The 21,761-nt window shown below is 39.6% G+C and overlaps 1 protein-coding gene across 12 annotated transcripts in view; it reads right to left on the bottom strand.

Moving 5' to 3' along the window:
- The window catches only part of TPD52 (tumor protein D52), a 137,181-nt gene that overhangs the window by 13,839 nt on the left and 101,581 nt on the right, over nucleotides 1-21,761 (bottom strand). For 7 of the 12 annotated variants that reach the window (XR_012416472.1, XM_015454989.3, XM_015454988.3 and 4 more), the window contains 3 exons: nucleotides 14,561-14,676; nucleotides 3,390-3,538; nucleotides 1,299-1,400 (listed from right to left, as the gene is read on the bottom strand). Coding sequence is in view for 9 of the 12 variants with exons in the window: in XM_015454989.3 (XP_015310475.3) it covers nucleotides 1,299-1,400; nucleotides 3,390-3,538; nucleotides 14,561-14,676 (367 nt within the window). In the remaining 3 variants the exon portion in view is untranslated. Of the gene's footprint in view, nucleotides 1-206; nucleotides 234-1,298; nucleotides 1,401-3,389; nucleotides 3,539-14,560; nucleotides 14,677-17,376; nucleotides 17,513-21,761 lie in introns of those variants that run through there. The other 5 variants (XR_012416473.1, XM_015454987.3, XM_065519392.2 and 2 more) reach the window with 2 other exon arrangements.

Here is a 21,761-nt window from a genome sequence, read left to right on the forward strand (position 1 = left end):
AATACTTCTTTTAATTTATCAATTACTCATGGTATACAAGAAACCCTCCCTTGAAATTAGGAATGCACTAGAGAAAAAGATACTCCAAATGCAAGAAAATTATGTACTGGACAAACACGATCATCCAACACAGCATAGTAATCTAATCTCAGCACACTTTTCTTATACAACTGCTAGACTGCAGTGACGGTTCAAACTCTCCTTACCTAAAGGAATGTGAAAAGGCTTGCAATCTGTAAGAAGCCAGAGTAAGCATTAAAAAAGAAAGAAGTTCTGATAAATCTAAAACAATTAAATAACCTAAGTTTTAAAATGTATAATGTTTTCCCTGGGCTCTAAACTGCTACACAATTCAGTCAGCATAGAGAAAATGAACACCTAATAGATATATACATAATTGTCAAGAGAATTCAAGAAAGCTATATTTATTACATTATGCTTAGACGACGATAGTCCAAATATAATAAGCGAGGAATTTAGTTATTTTATATAAAGTATAACACAAAAATTGACCAAACCTATTCAACCAAGAAATTCTGGTTGTAAGATCCACTTTCCCCACAAATGCAAAACACAAAGCCATGCAATCTGAGCATTTTTTTAAAAACACAAATCTTGCATGCCAACAGAAGCACAGCTGACTTAAACCACATTTGTCATTTTCATCACTATCCTAATCCACATGAGTGAAGGGGGGACACAAAAGCACTGTGAAGTGGTTTTATCAAAATGGCAAGGAAAACTCTGCAGACTAATCTAAAGTACAAATGCAAAAAAAAAAAAAAAAGCAACAACTCAAAATCAAGATTTTGGCCTAAGCATGAACATAGTTACAGCTTACCGGTTAGAATAAATCAGTGCACAAATGAGCATGTTGTAATCACACCATGGTATAAAATGTCACATACAGAACGTGAAGCCAAGTTTGAATCGAAGCGTGCACTTCAATGCTCCTGTTGTCATCCCTAGTAACACACCAGGCTCTGCCCACAATCACAAATTTGCAACCAAAGACATACTTACCCTGCATGATCATGAAGAACTAAAAAGACACAGAAGTTCACAACCAGAACTTTTCAACAACCTTAAATGATCATCAGATGATCATCTGATGTCAGAATGCTAGGCCTAGAAGACCTTAGGTGAGCCTTCCAGGTACGGGTTTGAAGGAGTGCCCTCCCTCACTCTAACAGGAGTAGCTAGCATCAACTACAGCCAAGGTCAGGAAACAGATGCAACAACAATAACATTTTAATTTGCGTCAGCTACTTAATGAGCAAGGAAAAACAAGGACATACTTTACGTCTTCCAGCTTTTTGGTGATGACTGAGCCAACAGACGAAAAAGCAGCTGAGGCCTTCTGTCCAGCCTGGGACAAGGTTTCAGATGTCTTCTTGTAACTATATTAAATTATAAACACACAGAGCAAAGAAGGGTCAGCTGATCTTTTCTAGCATCAATTGTTTCAAGTGCAGTGGTCACCACCTGCTGGAGAACTCTCAAAAAGAGAAAACATTTTTCAGAACTTCTAAAATCCTTCATAACCAGCAGGGCAGCATCACCGCATCTTCGTATGTTCAACCCTAAGCTCAGGCACAATCTTCTGCAGTGCCCTAGGCCAGCCAGAAAGACAGAGGCCTATAAAGGCAGGGCCAAAGAAGTCAAGGTAAGGGCTAAAAATAATCATAAAACAAAGATGAAAATAAGCAAGGGCCTGAAAGAACTCACACCTCTTGTTCTTTTCCAAAATCTAAACAAATTTTGGATTATTCCACATAATCTAAACAAAACAAAAATGAAATCAAATTCCTCAGATGCCTTTGTCAACTTGATTTCCTAAAAAAGGGCCGGAAGCAATTAGTAGTTGGCATAAGTAGGACCCATTTGTATTTTATTATCCAAATACATTTTATGGGCATACTTTTAAAAAAATTTTGCATGTCTTTAGAGCTGCCAAATAAGGACTTAGTGGACTTTCAACAAAGTATGTAAAATATGCAATGCTTCAAATTATTCTAGTTTGGTATCTGCTATCACACAAAGGCAAAATTTGCCACCTCCTTCCCAGCTACCTGGAGATTAGAGAAGTGAAAAGTGAAAACAAAAAAATGACGACAACAACAACAAAAAACAAATAAAATAATATCATACCTACCAAAACAATTCCCACATTATGGGAAAGAATGCTCAGGCATTTTTACTTACCCTGTCAAGATCAAATACCAATAAAAAACATGGTTTATGGTAATAACTGTCAAAAAAAAAGTTTCCTGTATGTTTTCCCACTGCCAACTTAGATGGGTAGAAAATGGACCAAAAGATTGGGGACTCAAGTACTGTCATGTTAAATACAGTTGGCCTCACTTCTGAGAGTTAAACTGTAAAACAACTTCTACGCTCACCAGCTCTGCAGATGGCTCTCAATACAGAAGACAGAGCAGTTCGGATTCTGCTGCTAGAAGCTTGCTCATCCTTGTGCCAGGAAACAAAACTGCATTATGATAATGCTATATCATCGTATGTGTGGTCAAAAAGACAAAAAGCTTAAGGGATTGACCTCTGCCAAGAGCATATATCTGAGACTATGACCTGAGAATCTTACGATACATACAGAGCAAGGTAAAAAAAATAAATTAATAATAATAATAAAGACTGGCTCCCGCCGGGCGCGGTGGCTCAAGCCTGTAATCCCAGCACTTTGGGAGGCCGAGGCGGGTGGATCACAAGGTCAGGAGATCGAGACCACAGTGAAACCCCGTCTCTACTAAAAAAATACAAAAAATTAGCCGGGCGCGGTGGTGGGCGCCTGTAGTCCTAGCTACTCAGGAGGCTGAGGCAGGAGAATGGCGTGAACCCAGGAGGCGGAGCTTGCAGTGAGCCGAGATCGCGCCACTGCACTCCAGCCTGGGCAACAGCGTGAGACTCCGTCTCAAAAAAAAAAAAAGAAAAAAAAAAAAAGACTGGCTCCCGACCTGAGTTTGAATCCCCACTCCACAGTTTGAGAGGTTTGTGACCTAAAAACTTAATTTGTCTGAGCCTGTTTCCTTATCCAGGGTTATCTCACCACCCATTCTTACTGGGTTATTCTGAGGACTAAAGGACACAATGTACATATTTGTGACAAGTCAATACATAACACTTATGGGACTTGAATTTTATTTCTCCAACTGGCTAGCTTTCTTTCTGTTCCTTAGAATAAATGGTCTGGAAAATCTAAGTTACAAAAAAGGCAGGTACACTTGAAAATCAGAAAAAAAAAAAAGTGTGCCATGTCGTCCAAAGAAAAGCTGCTGAAGCATCCTCATCCTCTTTTTCTTCCCCTCCCCAGACAAAAGGCACGACAGTGTCCTTTACATTCCCAAGGACAGTGTACGATCAAGGGAACATACGCAGATGTTGCTGTCACGTCTTGCCACCCTTTGGCAATGTTCTGTTTTAGTTCCTGTAGAGAATTGATTCCAAGTTTCCGCTTGATCTCTGCTAGATGCTTCTCTTTTGCTGCTAACACTTGAGACAGAGTCTGGATTTCTTCTTCTACCTATGAGGAAGGGGTTAGGGTAGGAATATAGCAAAAGTTGTTCAGTAAGTTAAGATTATTAGCACAGAACTCTATCAAAAATTCCAGTCATTAAACATTTTTTGAACCATTTATCTTTCTAAAAACAATGTATAATGTTGTTGAGTAAACTGGTTACTTGCTGATCTCTCCTGTAGAGCTTCTCTCTCCTCCTCCATGGGAGCTCTTTATAATCCCATCTTAAGTTGTTTTGGGCCTTCTCCTCTCTCCCTATACTTCCTTACTCAGCTATCTCATGTAGGTTTAGGACTCAAATTTCTACACACGTAATACTTTATAAAGTACTCTAACATCCACTCTCCCGACCTGTGGGTCTGCCTTTCCAGCCTAGACATTTCTATTTGAATGCCTACAAAACTTGTATTTGTATACTAAATCAAAATAATCTCCATCCCCTACCAAAACACACACAACCAAGCCAAACCCAAATCCAACCTCCTTGCATATTTGATGAGTATATATACTGGATACATATACTCAGTCTCCGTGTCTGGCAAAGTCATGGCCATAATAAACCAAACTGCCTCCTCTTGAGAGCCCTGCAGTGGTTTCATGTGAACCCCTTAATGCTGACTGCCCAGACTTGGCTAGGTGGTTAGAGGTGGGCCCTGAGCCACTGAGAGCCACCCATCAAGAGCCAGTGGATGAGCCCGGTGTGAAAAGAGGTGCTCAACTATTCAATCGCTCTCACTCAGGAATCTAGTTTGAGAAGTAAGATGACATTATGAGTAGAAGCTGAAAAGACTTGAAGAAGCCTTGAGGTAATAGGTAGGCCACAGTGAGATTATGAAAGGTATGGAAAGCTTAAACATGACTGAGGAAGCTAAAACTGTAAGCAGGAGCTATGAAGAAAAGGAAAAAGTGGACAGAATAGAACAAAAGGCTAATCCAGGAAAACAGACAAAAGGGTGGACCCTATTTCAGAAACAGGGAAAAGGGCAGACAGTCTATTTCAGAGAAAAAGAGACACCATGTGGAAGAGACTTTAGGTCCCAGGAAATTGAAAAACCAGGTCCCTAAAGTATATCCATTAACATTCAAGACCCTCAGAGAAATGCGTCTCCTGGCTTGTTGCAAAGCCATACTCTCAGCCCTGACCTGCATGGTATTTCTGTGATTTCAAAGACAACATGCCCCTTTAAAAATAACATAGAGTCAGTCAAATCTTTTCATAGATGATTAAATCTTTAGAGAACACAAAACAAAGAAAATTAGTGCAACGGAGAAAAGGATAAATCAAATGTGATGCAGCTGCCAAGAAAGAAAAAAAAAAGAAGAAGAAGAAGAAGAAGAAGAAGAACCTACAACATCACTCTCAGACAAGATTAACTGGAACGGAGGTCCCTCAGAACAAATAAATAATCCCCTGTGCTTGTCAGAGTCACAAGTACTGGACCCAGTTTTGTAAGTCACATTTTAAGATATACATTGACAAAGTGGAATATGAGAAGAAAAGGACAAAAAAAGAGGAAAGAATAAGGTTCAAAATTAAGTAAATTAAATGATTTGCCCAAAGTCATCAAACAAATAATGTAGGAACCAGAATTTCTATCTAGGTTTTCTGAATGCACGTCTCAGTTTACTGGCTGAATTATCATGTACACTCTCTTAAGCTTCCCAATTCCTCTGTCTCTACTTCAAACTCCAAATCTTCAGACACTTCTAAGAATAGACTTAAATGGTAAGTTTCCTACCCCTTAGCCTTCTCGGAGGTACTCACTTCCTCTAATGAAAGCTGCAAAGACAAACCACTGTAAATCTTTCTGAACAATGCACAACACAGTATATTCCCCACCTTTGTTGGGTAGCTTGTGCTGCTAACACACCTAGCCCAGCACATCACAGCTGCGATTTCTTAATTCAACATATACATGTAAAATAGAGTGACCTTAAAAGCATAAAGAGCATGATTAAGAATGTCTGATGTGTCTATCACTATATGCAAAGATCAACTCAAAATGGACTAAGGACCCAAAACCATAGAACTACCAGAAGAAAACATAGAAGAAACACTTCAGGGCATTGGTCTAAACAAAGATTTTACAGCTAAGACCTCAGAAACACAGGCAACAAAAACAAAAATAGACAAAAGGGACTAAGTTAAAGGAAATCATCAACAGAGTGAAGAGATAACCTGTAGAATGGGAGAAAATTTTTGCAAACTATTCATCTGACCAGGGACTAATATCCAAAATATATAAGGAACTCAATTCAACAGCAAAACAAACAAGCAATTCCATTTAAAAAGTGGGCAAAGGATCTAAATAGACATTTCTCAGAAGAGACATATAAATGGCCAACGAATATATTAAAAATATCACTAATCATCAGGGAAATGCCAATCAAAATCAAAATGAGATATCAACTCACACCTATTATTATGCCTGTTATCAAAAAACCAAAAAATAACAGATGCTGGCAAGGATCCAGAGAAAAGGAAACTCTTATACACTGTTGGTGGGAATATAAATTAGTACAGCCACTATGAAAAACAGTATGGAGGTTTCTCAGAAAAACTAAAAATAGAAATACCATATAATCCAGCAATCCCACTACTGGGTATTTTATCCAAAGGAAAGGAAATCAGTATATCAAGGGGATACCTTCACCCCCATGTTTATTGCAGCACTATTTACAATATCCAAGTGTCCATCAACAGGTGAATGGATAAAGAAAATGTGGTATACACAATGGAATACACTTCTGCCATAAAAAAGAATGAAATCCTGTCATTTGAAGCAACATGGATGAGCCTAGAGAATAATACGTTAAGCAGAATAAAGTAGGCACAGAAAGATAAATACTGCATGTTCTTACTCGCATGTGGAAGCCAAGAAAAACATCTGAACCCATCTAAGTAGAGAGTAACATTGTGGGTGTTAGAGGTTGGGAAAGGGAGAATGCCGAGAGGTTATGCTTCAAACGACGCTATTGTGAAAGTAAAAGACAACCAACAGAATGGGGAAAATATTGGCAAATTACATATCTAATAACAGTCTAGTATCCACAACATATAAAGAAACTTACAACTCAATAAAAAGACAACCCAATTAGAAAACGGGCAAAGGACTTAAATAGACATTTCTCCCAAGACATACAAATGACCAATAAGCACATGAAAAGATGCTTAACACCATTCATTAGTAATTTGAGAAATGCAACTCAAAACCACAAGGAGATACCACTTCATACCCATTAGGATGGCTATATTAAAAAAAAAAAAAAACAGACATTAATAAATGTTGGCAAGGATGTGAGAAACTGGAACCCTCAGACACAGCTGGTGAGAATGTAAAATGAAGTTTGGCAGCAACGCAGTTTAAGAGTTCCTCAAAAAGTTAAACATAGAGCTACCATATGACCCAGCAACTCCACTCCTAGGTATACATAACCAAGAGAATTGAAAACACATCCAGCCTGGGTGCAATGGCTCACAGCTGTAATCCCAGCACTTTGGGAGGCCAAGGTGGACAGATCACTTGAGGTCAGGGGTTTTAGACCAGCCTGGCTAACATGGTGAAACCTCATACTACTAAAACACAAAAATTAGCCAGGCATGGTGGTGGTGCACCTACAATCCCAGCTACTCAGGAGGCTGATGCAGGAGAATCGCTTGAACCCGTGAGGCAGAGGTTGCAGTGAGCTGAGATCACGCTACTACACTCCAGCCTGGCAGAGCAAGACTCTGTCTCAAAAAACAAACAAACAACAATAAAAAAAAAAAATACACCCATACAAAAAGCTGTATACAATTGCTTACAGCGGCATTATTCATAACAGTCCTAAAGTTCAGCCACTGTGGAACGCAATTTGGATACTTCTCAAATAACTTAATACAGAGCTACCATTCCCATTGGGAATGGGATCCCTGGCAGCAATCCCATTACTGGGTATAGAAATTGTTCGACCAAAAAGACACCTGCACTCATATGTTTATTGCATCACTATTCACAATGGCAAAGACATGAAATCAACCCAGGTGCCCATTATCCAATGTGGTACATATACATCATGGAATACTATGCAGCCCTTTCTAAAAAGTACAAAATCATGTCCTTTGCTGCAACATGGATACAGCTAGAGGCCATCTTCCTAATCAGATTAACACAGAAACGGAAAACCAAATACCACATGTTCTGACTTATAAGTGGGAGCTAAATATTGGGTACACACGGACACAAAGATGTGAACACTAAACACTAGGGATTCCAGAGGTGGAGAGGGAGAGTTGGGGGAAAGAGTTGAAAAACTATGTTCACTACTTGGGCAACAGGATCATTAGAAGCCCAAACCTCAACATCATGAGGCATTAACATGTAACAAACCCGCACATGTACCCCTTGAATCTAAAATTTTTTAATAAAAAATTTAAGTTTAAAAATGTTTTAAATGGGACTATAAAGAAAATGAAAAGGAAAATCCACAGAATGGGAGAAAATATTTACAAATCATACAGCTGGTAACTTCGTTTGTTAAATAAAGACTATGTTTCCTCTTCCATCAATCATGATAATAACACCTGCCCCATAAGACTGTTGTAATAATTAATGAAATAATGCATGTAAAGAGCTCAGCTTAACACCTCCCACACAGCCCATGTGGGATAGCATTAGGTGCTATCACTATTATTTTTATTTTGTTGATAATAAAACAATATTGAGAACTGCCAAGGATTTGAAAAAAAAAAATGCTCTTTCAAAACATTGTAAGAAATATTCTGCATAGCATTTTGGCCATGTTGCTATATACTCTTAAAAACCATTAGACCCAGGCATAATGCTACTTCCAGGACTTTATCCTAAAGCACTAATTAAAGAAGTGCATAAAGGCTTACATGAAGGTATTTACTTCAAACTATTATTCATAATAGCAAAAAATGGGAACAATCCAAATGTTTATAAATAATATAAATTTAAAATGAGCTTGAGGAAATTCAAAATGGACTATGAAGCAATTTAAAATGAGGTTGCAGAAGAGTATATTGGCATAAAAATGTTTTTGAAAAATCAGTTAAATGGGAAAAGGTTATTTGTATTCCGATGCCCTCTACAAATATAAAAATATATCACCAGGCATGGCAGCCCATGCCTGTAATCCCAGCACTTTGGGGGGCCAAGGCAGATGGATCGCCCAAGGTCAGAAGTTCGGGACCAGCCTGGCCTACATGACAAAACCCCATCTCTACTAAAAATATAAAAATTAGCTGGGCATGGTGGCACGTGCCTATAGTCCCAGCTACTCAGGAGGCTGAGGCAGGAGAATCACTTGAGCCTGGGAGGCAGAGGTTGCAGTGAGCCAAGATCACGCCACCACACTCCAGCCTGGGCAACAACAAAGTGAAACTCTGTCTCAAAAAAAAAAAAAAAAAAAAAAAACCAGTTTATCACCCATCTGCCTTATCCATTCTATCCCACTCTTTATAAAACTTTGGGTAAAAAAAATGAGTAGTACAAACAGACAGAAGATCAAAGAGATAGACTTGAACAATACCATACATCAACTAGACCTAACACATACATGTACAGAACTCACCCCAAAATAGAAAGTACACTCTTCTCAAATGCACATGGAACATTCTCCAGGGCAGAGTATATGTTAGGCAACAAAACAAGTCTCTATAAACTTAAAGTCATACAAAGCACCTTCTCCAACCACCACCATGAAACTGGAAATCAAAAACAAAAGGAAAACCAGAAAATTCACAACTATGTAAAAATCAAACCACACACTTTTAAACCACCAATGGGCCAAAAAAGAAGTCACAAAGGAAATTCGAAAACACCTTGAAATGAAGGAAAATAAAAACAACATATTAAAACTTATGGGATGCAGTTGAAGCACTGTCAGTAAGAAATGTATAGCTGTAAATGCCTCCATTTTAAAAAAAAACTCAATAACCTAACTCTACACCTTAAGGAATTAGAGAAAAATTTAAAAAATAGTAAGCTACACCCAAAACTAAGAGAAGGAAGGGAATAATAAGGAAGAGATTAGATATTAGAGTGAAGATAAACAAAACAGACAAAAGAAAACAAAAGAGAGAATGAATAAAAGCAAAAGTTCATTCTTTAAAAAGATCAACAATGCATTAAGGGTTAAAAAAAAGAAAAAAAAGAAAAGAAAAAGACGGCCAGGGGCAGTGGCTCATGCCGGTAATCCCAGCACTTTGGGAGGCCAAGGAGGTCGGATCACCTGAGGGGAGGAGTTGGAGACCGGTCTGACCAACACACTGAAACCCCGTCTCTATTAAAAATACAAAAATTAGCTGTGAGTGGTGGCGCGTGCCTATAATCCCAGCTCTTCGGGAGGCTGAGGCAGGAGAATCGCTTGAACCTGGGAGTCAGAGGTTGCAGTGAGCCGAGATTGCACCGTTGCACTCCAGCCTGGGCAACAGAGTGAGGCTCCATCTCGAAACAAAAAAAAGAAGTTCGAGACCAGCCTGGCCAACATGGTGAAACCTCGTCTCTACTAAAAATACAAAAATTAGTCAGGCGTGATGGTGCATGCCTGTAGTCCCAGATACCGGGGAGGCTGAGACACGAGAATTGCTTGAACCCTGGAGTCAGAGGCTGCAGTGTGCCAAGATTGCTGCTACTGCACTCCAGCTGCCTCAGCGACAGAGCAAGGCTCCATCTCAAAAAAGGAACGGAAGGGAACAGAAGAAAAAGATGAGCAAACTTGACAAACCTATAGCTAGACTGACAGAAAAAAGGAGAGAAGACATAAATAACTAGAACCAAATGAAAGTGGGGACATTAATACTAACTTTACAGGAACAGAAAGGATTACAAAAGAATACTATAAGCAATTGTACACCAACATACTAGATAGTCTAGAGTAAATGGACAAATTCATAGAAATATATAAATGATCAAACTGACCCAACAAAATAGAGAAAATCTGAACAAGTAAAGAGATTGAACCAGTATCAAAAATCTCCCAAAGAAAAGTCTAAAAGTAGATAGCTTCAATGGTTAATTCTACCAAACACTTAAAGAATGGACAAACCTTTTCAAACTCTTCTAAAAAACAGAAGATGGTAGAACACTTTCCAACTCATCATAAGAGGCCAGCATTACCCTATTTACCAAAGCCAGGGAAAGACATCACAAGAAAATGGCAGCCCGTATCTCTTATGAATATCCAGAAGCATATCAAAAGGATTATAAAACATGACCAAGTGGAATATATCCTAGGAATGCAACAATTATTCAACACATGGAAATCAATCAGTGTCATATACCACATTAATATAATAATAAAAGGAAAAAAATACAATCATTTCAATATGTGAAGAAAAAGCATTTCATAAAAATCCAATACTCTTTCCTGGGGGAAAAAAAAAAAACACTAAAACTAGGAATAAAAGAGAACTTCCTCAACGCAAGTCCATTTGTGAAAAAATGACAGCTAATATCATACTTATGGTCAAAGACTGAAAGCTTTCCCCCTAAGATAAGAGAAAAAGACAGGGATACCCATTTTTACCATTTTTACACAATATTGTACTGAAGAGGTTTAGCCAAAGCAGTTAGACAGCAAAAATAAATCAAAGGCATGCAAATTGGAAAGGAAAAGTAAAACTGTGTTTAATCACAGATGACATGATTTCATATATAGAAAGTCCTAAAGAATCACAAAAAAGGCCAGGCACGGTGGCTCATGCCTGTAATCCCAGCACTTTGGGAGGCTGAGGTGGGCGGATCACCTGAGGTCGGGAGTTCGCAACCAGGCTGACCAACATGCAGAAACCTCATCTCTACTAAAAATACAAAATTAGCCGGGCATGGTGGCACATTCCTGTAATCCCAGCTACTTGGGAGGCTGAGGCAGAAGAATCGCTTGAACCCAGGAGGCGGAGGTTGCGGTAAGCCAAGATCATGCCATTGCACTCCAGCCTGGGCAACAAGAGTGAAACTGTCTCAAAAAAAAAAAAAAAAAAAAGAATCCACAAAAAAATCTATTCAAGAGTGGGTGTGGTGCCTCATGCCTTGAGAGGCCATGGCAGGAGAATCAATTGAGTCCAGAAATGTAGCAAGACCCCATCTCTACTGAAAAATTAAAAAATTAACCAGGCAGATGGCGGCAAGTGCCTGTAGTCCTAGCTACTCAGGAGACTGAGGCAGGAGGATCACTTGAGCTGGAAAGTCAAGGTCGCACTGAGCCATGATCATATCACTGCACTCTAGCCTGGGTGACAGAGTGATACCCTGTCTCAAAAAAAATTTTTTTAATATATTTGAGCTCATAAATTCAATAAAGCTGCAAAATATAAGATCAAGATATAATATTCAGTTATATTTCTATATAACAGCAATAAACAACCTGAAAAGAAAATTTTTTTAAAAATCCATTTCAATCACATCAAAAATAATAAAACACTTAGGAATAAATATAACTAAGGAAGTGTAAGACTCGTACAAAGAAAAATGTTTTGTAATTGCTAAAATAAATTAAGAACTAAATAAATGGAAAGACATTTCATGTTCACGGACTGGAAGACTTAATACTGTTAAAATGGCAATACTTACCAAGTCAATCTATAAATTGAATGCAAGTCCTATCAAAATGCCAATAGCATTTTTGTGTGGGTGGAAAAGCAGATTCTGAAATTCATATGGAATTGCAAGGAATAACGATTTTCAAAAAGAAGAAAAAGGTAAAGAATTCATACTTCTCGATTTCAAAACTTACTACAAAGCTATAGTAATCAAAATAGTGTGATACTGTCAAAAGAAAAGACACATACATGAATGTAACTAAATTCAGAGTCCAGAAATAAACTCATACATCTATGGTAAACTGAATTTCTTTTTTTTAAACAAGGATGCCACAAGCATTCACTGGGGAAAACTAGCCACATGCAAAAGAATAAAGTTGGATCCCTACCAAAAGCACATACACTAATTAATTCAAAATGGATCAAGGGCTTAAATCTTAAGAGCCAACACTATAATAAAGTCTTAGAGGAAAACACAGGGGTAAATCTTCATGATCTGGGATTCAGAAATGAATTCTTAGATATAACAGCAAAAGCACAAATCAAAACCACAATGAGATATCACTTCACACCCACTAGGATGACTATAATCAAAAACACAGAAAATAACAAATTGCCAGGGATGTGGAGAAATTGCTAATAGGAATATTAAATGGTGTCAATATTGTGAAAACAGTTTGGTGGTTCCCCGAAAAACTTGAAACATGGGCCAGGAACGATGGCTCACACCTGTAATCCCAACACTTTGGGAGGCCCAGGTAGGAGGATCACTTGAGGCCAGGAGTTTGAAACCAGCTTGGGCAACATAGCAAAATCTCATCTCTATGAAAAATAAAAACTAAAAAATCTGCCAGGCATAATGGCGTGTACCTGGAGTCCCAGCTACTCAGGAGGCTGAGGCAGGAGGATTGCTTGGCCCAGGAGTTCAACATTACAGTGAGTTATAATCATGCCACTGCACAATCCACCAACCCACACAACACAGTGAGACCTTGTCTCTTAAAAAAAAAGTTAAAATTTTTTTAAAACATTAAACATGCAACTACCACATGATGAAACAATTCCATATCTAGGCATATATGCAAAAGAACTGAAACTAGGTACTTAAGCAAGTATTTGTCCATAAAAGGTTCCTAATTCACTACCCACCATAGTCAAAGGTGAAAATCACCCAAATGCCTATGAACGGACGAATGGATAAACAAAATACAGTAGATATATACAATGGAATATTATTTAGCCATTAAACAGAATGAAGCAGACATGTGCTACACCATGAATAAAGCTCAAAAACATGAAGGGAAAGAACCCAGATACATAAGGTTACATATTGTATGATTCCATTTATATGAAATAACCAAAAGATAGTTAAATCCATAGAGTCACAAAGCAAATTAGGTATTGCCAGGGGCTGAAGGAGGGGAGCCAGGAACGAATGCTTAATGACTACAGGGATCTCCTTGGAGGTGATGAAAATGTGTGGAACTTGAAAGGGTTGACAGCTGCACAACATTGTGAATGTTACATGTTACTGAATTCTACTCTTTAAAATGGTTAATTTCTTCCCTGTAATCCCAGCACTTTGGGAGACCAAGGCCGGTGGATCACTTAAGGTCAGGAGTTCGAAACCAGCCTGGCCAACATGGCAAAACCCATCTCTACTAAAAATATAAAACTTAGCTGGGCACGGTGGCACACGCCTGTAATTCCAGCTACTCAGGATGCTGAGGCAGGAGAATCGCTTGAACCCAGGAGGTGGAGGTTGCAAGGAGCCAAGATTGTGCCACTGCACTCCAGCCTGAGCAATAGAGCAAGACTCCGTCTCAAAAAATAAAATAGAATAAAATGGTTAATTTTTATGTTAAATGAATTTCATGGAAGAAGTTAGGAAAGAAAAAAGAAAGAAGGGAGGGAAGAGGGAAAGGGAATGAGGGAGGGAGGGAGGGAGGGACGGAGGGAGGGACGGAGGGGAGAGAAGGGGAAGGGAAAGAAGGACTAAAGGGAGGGAGGGGAAGGAAGGGAGGGAGGGGAGGGAAGGCAGGCAAGGTGGGGAGGGAATGGAGGGAAGGGAGGGGAGGGAAGGAGGGAACTGGAAGGAAGGAAAGGTGGAAGGAAGTTCGAAAGTGCCCATCTCTGCAACACAGCCAAGGGTAGAACAAAGTCATTGATGCACTGAAGAGCAAGTGTATCAGACCTTGGTGAAGTCCCTTAGAAGAACACGAGTACTCCTCTCATTCATTTCCTGTTTCACACCCTACTTTTCACATCTATTTTACCCATATATACATTTTTCTCATATAAAAACGAACCGACGTCACCCTCTTCTATCTCCTCTCCCCTACTCAAGACCTGCTGGAGAAGTAAACACATGTACTTTCTCTCCCCTGGAACTAACTATAAACATATCACCATGTACTCTAGAATCACAAATGACAGTACATTTTAAGTGCAAAAATAAAGTTACAAAAGGAATGGTTCTTTACCTTTGCAAGTTCTCTTCTTAGCTCTTCCCGCTCCTCTTCTGAGAGGGTCTCTGTGGCACTGATGGTGGCAGCAACATCTTCTCCTTCCTCAGGGACCGGCTCTGTTCTCAGCAGACCTGGTTGGGGATTTAAACAATTGTTTAAAGTACAAAATCTAAGTAAAATCCTTCTTTAAGCTCCTCCACTGTCCCAGCCAGAATAAAGCCAATTAGAGTAGATCCACATATCTCACCTCTGGACATTCAAATGACCTGGCTCTCTCAGCAAAGGACAAAAAATCTGAGCTAACCGCCGGAAACCACCAAGTAGATTCTGCCAAAATACGAATTTAGAAAATATAGCATTCTCTTAGCTTCTGTTCATAGTCTCAGTCACTATATAGTTATGGCAGAAGAGTGAAGGGCCCAAAATGAGATCTTGCCGAGGCTTTAAACTGCTGTACAACTAAATCAGTATAAATTAGATGAAAGATTTTAGCTCCTTCCCACTAACCCAGGGCAGGAGTTTGCACATCTCTTCAGCTTGCTGTGGTAACCAAAGTCAACATTTTACAAACTCAGTAAAGGAGTAACCACTGAAAGAACTAAGTGTCCTAAGTAAATTTTATTCTGTTTCTTTCCATTAGTGGAGGCAGAAAACATCTTCTTGTAGGTTTTCTTTTTGTTGTTGTTTGTTTGTTTTAGGAGGTAGAGACAGGGTGTCACTATGTTGCCTAGGCTGGCCTTGAACGCCAGGCTTCAAGCCATGCTCCTGCCTCAGCCTCCCAAAGTTCTCGGATTACAGGCGTGAGCCACTGCCACTTCTTATAGCTTAAAAACAATAATAATATATATCTCATATATGTATCATATATATCATATACCATATATATATCATATATATCTCTCATATATATATATAAAAAATCCAGATACCCTTATAAAAGAATACTAAGCTATATGTTCAGAGACATGATCAACAGCCACATAGAGACATTCCACACTACTGAAGACCAATCACGCCGCACCCAGTCCCCTTGGAACAGAGCCTGTCAGGAAGAATGACTGGAGAGTGACCAGCAGGCAGCCGCCCCTCAGATCTCCCCTCTTTTCCTGCCCAACCCTTACCCACAGGCTAAGATGAGGCCAGAAAGGCACCCCAACCTCGGGTGCAAAATTGAAGAGGCCACTAAAGCACTCAATATAAATATCTTAATGGAATATTTTTTTAAATCAAATTCAAAGAACCCATGAAGAACAAAATGCCAAAATTTTAAACTGCAGGATCAGTATTGCTGATACTTTCTTGTGTCTCAAACTCCAAAATGGCTCTGCATGAACAGCACTACTGCTAATCTCGTCTTTATTTAAAATTGCGATATTTTATTCATGATTTTCTTTTACATTAATTTTTTAAAATATTATATTCGCACATTATTTGACGACTAAGCTTTTTGTCACCCCCTTCCTGGCCGTAGCTGCCTTACCCTAGGCTTCAGGCTTCAGTTCAGTTTACAGGTTTGGGATTGCAAAGTCTCCTCTGGCAACAGATTTTTATTTATTATTATTTTTTTTTTTTTGCAAAGAAACCAGGGAAAGCTTTACTCCTCTGCCCGCTCTTCCTGCCAGTGAGCATCACAGCCACTGCAGTTGTTCCCTGCTACCCCCCAGGACCATTTCTGAGAAGTGCCAGTTCAGTCACAGCAGCAATGTGGCATCCTGCCCAACACAAGGCGCCAGGGAGCAGACGCAGAAGAAAAAGGAAGGAGAATAGCCACACTGTGGAACAAGCAGCCAGCGTCACAGCAAACATTAGAGAATTACATGAATCAATGAGACGATGCTTATGTACATGGTGTACAAGTTACAAAGGTACTTGGTACAGGGTCTGCTGTACTTCACTGATTAACAGTAGTTAATAATTATAATAATCATCAGCATGGCAGCACCAAAATAGTGCCTACCTGGAAAGTATGTACAGAACTGTGAAAGCCATAAAAGTAACACAAATAATTCAAAAACCACAAATCAGACTGGCAAAAAATATGAGTAAGCTCTTGACTGCATATAAAATACTTAATCGGTACAATCAGCAGGTAGAAAAGCTCAATGCATAATTGCTTCCACAGGTCTTCCTCTAAAATATCTGTGAACAGACTGCCCAAATAATATTTCTATAATAGAAATCTGATTGTGTCACTCTTCAGCTTAAAATCCTTTGGTGGTTCCTTACTGTTTTCAAAGCAAAGTGTGAGGTTGGCACACAGCCCTTACTGGACCCGTCTCCTGCTAGCTGGCATTGGCACCTCTTACTCCAACTCCAGCCAAATCACACCGTGAACAAGGTGCTGTCCTATGTACTGTCAGAAACCATTTCCCAGCATCTGTGTGTGCTTGTAAATCTATCCTCTATGTTAGATTATGTGAAGAAAGTTGTATGAGATTGAAACTGGGAGTCAGACATTCAAGTAACAATCATATAAGGCAACACAGTAAGAACCATAACAGAGCTACGTGTTACACATTATTTTATTTTTAATGTTTTGTACAGAACTCCCAAGTTCTCCAACTAGAACAGATCTCCAAAACAAAACAAGCAAAACTCAGGTACCAAACTATTACTTAAATAGTAAAGACTCTTTCATGCTTTTTTGATACACACTCTTTTGCAAATCTACTCAAAGAAGGGGAAAAATACAGTATCTGATTGCTAACAATGCTTTATGTATACTGCCCATTTCAAAAAGAATCCAAGGGGATTCTGGTTCTATTCAAATATGTGGCTAGGGTGTCAAGGAAAATAAATCTCTCAGAAAAGAGGATGACGGGTTGTCCGGTTGGCTTCAAGTCTGCCAGGATGACCTTGAGATTTTATATTCAGCATCTAAGAAAGTTGGTAATGACATGTTCTGCTCTTTCCACATCAGCCTGTAGGTGGCAGCAAATCATCATCATTCAAATTAAAAGGTGCAGTCTGGAAAAAAAAATTAGCAATTAAAGAACACCAAGGAAGAACAGAATGGTAGGTACCAAAATCAGCAGCAAAACATCACAGTCACGCCTTGAGAAAATTATTAACCACAGCCACCATGACAGAGTGCATTCCATTTACAGACAAGTCCAAATTAAGTGTTTTAAATACCTATGTGCAACACTTCAGTGAGGTGGGGGTCCCCCGTCACCATTTACAAATCAGGAACCTGGAGCTTACAGACATTCAGCGACTTGCCCAGGTGAACACACCTAAATGTTTGGTAGAGGTCAGATTTTAAACCTAGACAGTCTGATGTAAAAACAAATGCTTCAAATCACTGATCTGAAAACAAAGACAAAAGTAGGAGGCTTACAGTAAGACCTGAAAGGTATCTAGAAGCAATAATAAGACCCTAAAAAGAGAAAGAATCTGGCAGACTAGATCAAAAGCAGTCTTCATTAATTCCAACTAAAGTTTCCCCAAACCTGGGAATCCAAATTTTGCCTTATATATTCATCTAGATATGATCCTGTTTCTTGTATGTTCAGTAATAGTACAGTATTTAATACGAAAATAGAGTCTGGCTTTTGGAAGAAAAGATCAATTTCTCATTCACAGCATGAAAGGTGGAAAATAACAACATTTAAAAGTATAGATTATTGAAAACCATAATCTGAAACTTATTCGTTCATTAATTTTAATGTTTTTTTTTTCTCAGAATCTGATGGAAAGCTGTTTTTAAAAGACAAATATGGTGGGGAAAATACGATTAATATCTACTGACATTTACTACACCAGCCACTGTGAGGGGAAGTCTACGTTATCTTATAAAAATAAAAACACCCCATAACCACCACCTGAGAGGAGTATTTTTTTTTATTAGGAAACTGCAGTCCTCTAAGGCTATATAATTTGCCCAGAAGCAGGATTAATATACAGAGGCACGATTAATACTTGGGTCTTTCTGTCTCTCGACTCAGCTCCTTCATGAATATCTTTTCTTAGAGAAATATCAATGATCATGGCAGGACAACGAAACAGGGCCTAGTCTTTCTCCACAGAAACTTTTTTCTTTCCCGAGGAAAGAAAAAAGGAACTTGTGGGGATCCCTGATTTGAAAGTCACAGATAACATTATCAAACCCAAATGACTGAAAATGAGTGATAATTTCTTCCATCAGGTTATTAACATTTTAGCCATTGCCTTAATTCTCTTCATCTAGCTATGCAAACAGATTGTCAGCCTGTCTTTAGTTCCATCCATGGGCTCCCTAAAGAGCTTTAGGTAGGGGAGTGACAAGTCTAGACTTGTCTTTGGAAAAGTCCTTCCAGCAAGCTAGGTAGAGGGTGGCCTGCCCTGGGAAGGTTCTGGAGCCCACTGGCAGGGTGACGCATCTCACTGATTCCCAGGTGAGATTTCTAGTGTCTCCGGGATGAGGATGGAGAAGACAAGCAGAGACACATCCCATCAATCTGAAGATACTTTTTACATTTTACATCTTTGAGATGCACTGTACAATTAATCAGCCAGTCATTGTGACATGGTTATCACCAGCAAACACGCCTCAAAATTTGCAAAGTGGCTTCAAAAATGCCAGGTCCAGTTACAGACATCTCTTACGAAAGGCTGCACCACAGACATTTTATGTGAGGAAAATAAATCAGTAGAATAGACATAGATTACTCCAAGTTGAAAAGCAGTTCAAATAAGTTAAATTATAGGTGTGAAGACATTTTAGGAAATGTTCGTTTTTATTTTAGAAAATATGCACAGGAGTGTTATGATCAGTGTAAATGTCTGAATAAATCTAAAAAAGAACTTCAATAAACATAAAATTTTTGGCCAGGCGCAGTGGCTCATACCTGTAATGCCAGCACTTTGGGAGGCCAAGGTGGGAGGATCACTTGAGCCCAGGAGTTCGAGACCAGCCTAGGCAACAAAGTGAGATCCTGTATCTACAAAAACTCAAAAGTCATTAGCCGGGTATAATGGCCTGTACCTGTAGTCCCAGCTACTCAGGAGGCTGCGGCAGGAGGATCGCTTGGGCCTAGGTTACAGTTGAATGAGCTGTGATCATGCCACTGCACTCCAGCCTGGGCAACAGAGCAAGAAGAGCAAGACCCTGTCTCAAAACAATGACGACAAAAATTTAAATAAAAAATTTTAGGGGGCTGGGCAGGGTGGCTCACACTCTCCTGTAATCCCAGCACTTTGGGAGGCAGAGATGGGTAGATCACTTGAGTCCAGGAGTTCGAGACCAGCCAGCACAACGTGGTGAAACCCCATCTCTACTAAAAACAATTTTTTAAAAAAGATTTTAAAACAATTTAAGTGATGATAAAGCAGGATTTTTTTAGTTTAACTATCAGCATATTTTATACTTAATGAAACAAAATAATAGTAACATCTTACAATCTGTGGTGTCTTAGATTTAATGAAATACATACAACACTTCAAGACTTCAGAGTCTTTGTGAATAACATGGAGAAGACAAAGTGGAAATGTGTGTGTGTGAGTGTGGTCAGAGCAGGGAAACGCAGGGCACAGTGACCAAGAACAGCAAAGAGCTTAGTCCTGAACACGTCTCTAGTTCTAGACTATAAAGTCCTGATGTCACTTTCTTACCTTTCCGTCTCAGAACTCACAGTGCCTAGAACAGAGCCAATGCTAATATTGCATCTGAACTGAATTATTCATTAAAGATTTAATTAGAGTAACTCTCTCTTTACTTTCCTATGCATAACCACCCATTTGCCACAACTTCCACAAATTTCAACTGGGGAAAGCAGCAAAAGTGTTTTCACTAAAAATGTAGAACCTACACATAAGCCACAAATAAGAGTTTGAGAAGCACCTCTCTCTGCTTGGGTGCAACCCCAACCCCCCTTTTGGAGCACCCACTTAAATGGTTCTCTTCCCTCTAGTTCTTCATCTTTGACTTTTATTCCAATTATGACCAAGTGCTTCAAGACTTTCTATGATTATTGATTAAAAGTTTTTTGGCCACTGTCATACAATTTTAGATCTGAAAGAATTCTGAATCGTTTAAGTCAGCAGTCCCCAATGTTTTTTGCACCAGGGACTGGCTTCATGGCAGACAATTTTTCCACGGGGGTTGCGGGTGGATGGTTTTGGGAGGAAACCGTTCCACCTCAGATCATCAGGCATTAGATTCTCATAAGGAGTGTGCAACCTAGATCCCTTGCATGTGCGGTTCGCAATAGGATTCACGCTCCTATAAGAATCTAATGCCACCACTGATCTGACAGGAGGCAGAGCCCAGGCGGTAATGCTCACTCGCCTGTCACTCACCAGTTCCTAACAGGCCACAGACAGGTACCAGTCCACCAACTGGGGGTTGGGGACCCCTGGTTTAAGTCAAATGCTTCATTATATAAAGATGAGAAGACTGAGGACAGATTTTTAAAAGAATACAAAAAGACAAGATGAGCTTTGAAATTAGATGGTGTTGTGAGTTGAACTCTGCTGCCTTTAAAGATGTCTTCAATTTCCTAACCCGTGACAACAATGAATGTGTCTTCATTTGGAAACAGGATCTCTGGAGATGTAATCAAGTTAAGATGAGGTCACACTGGATTAGTGAACTCTAATCCAATGGTTCATGTCCTTATAAGAAGGAAATTTGAACACAGAGACTCAGGGAAGAGATTATGTGAAGATACACAGCGCAAAGCACAGAGAACACGCAGAGATTGGGGTGACATCACAACAGAACAAGGGACACCAAGGTGTGCAAGCAGCCACCAGAAGTGAGGAGGCGGCAAGAAGGATTCATTGCCCTGCACGTTTCAGAGGGAGCAAGACCCTGCCAACGCCTTCATTTCAGACTTCTAACCTCCAGAACTGGGTGATAAGCCACCCAGAATGGCTACCGCAGCCCCCAGGAGAATAATTCTGATGGAAAGGGGCATACACACTGATTCAGCCATTTACTAGTTGGTTGATCTTCTTTAATCACATTTATCTTCAAACAGCCCCAAGCCCCTTACCTGCAAACAATGGGTGCACATAAGGATTTGCTGTTTCTCCCGGATTCCAAGCCCTACAACTTGACCTGGGAACTGCTTCTCTCTCCTCTCGTCTTCCCTGAGTCTTGGCTCTCAGGTCTTACTTCCTCACTGCCCATTACTCCTCAACCCCCTGCAGCCCTGTTGCTGCCCCTTCCACCTACCTTCCACTAAGGACAGTTCTGGGTCACTACCCTCATCTGGCCACACCAAGGCCATCT

This window comes from Macaca fascicularis, chromosome 8, assembly GCF_037993035.2.
Source record: "Macaca fascicularis isolate 582-1 chromosome 8, T2T-MFA8v1.1".
Lineage (NCBI taxonomy): Eukaryota > Metazoa > Chordata > Mammalia > Primates > Cercopithecidae > Macaca > Macaca fascicularis.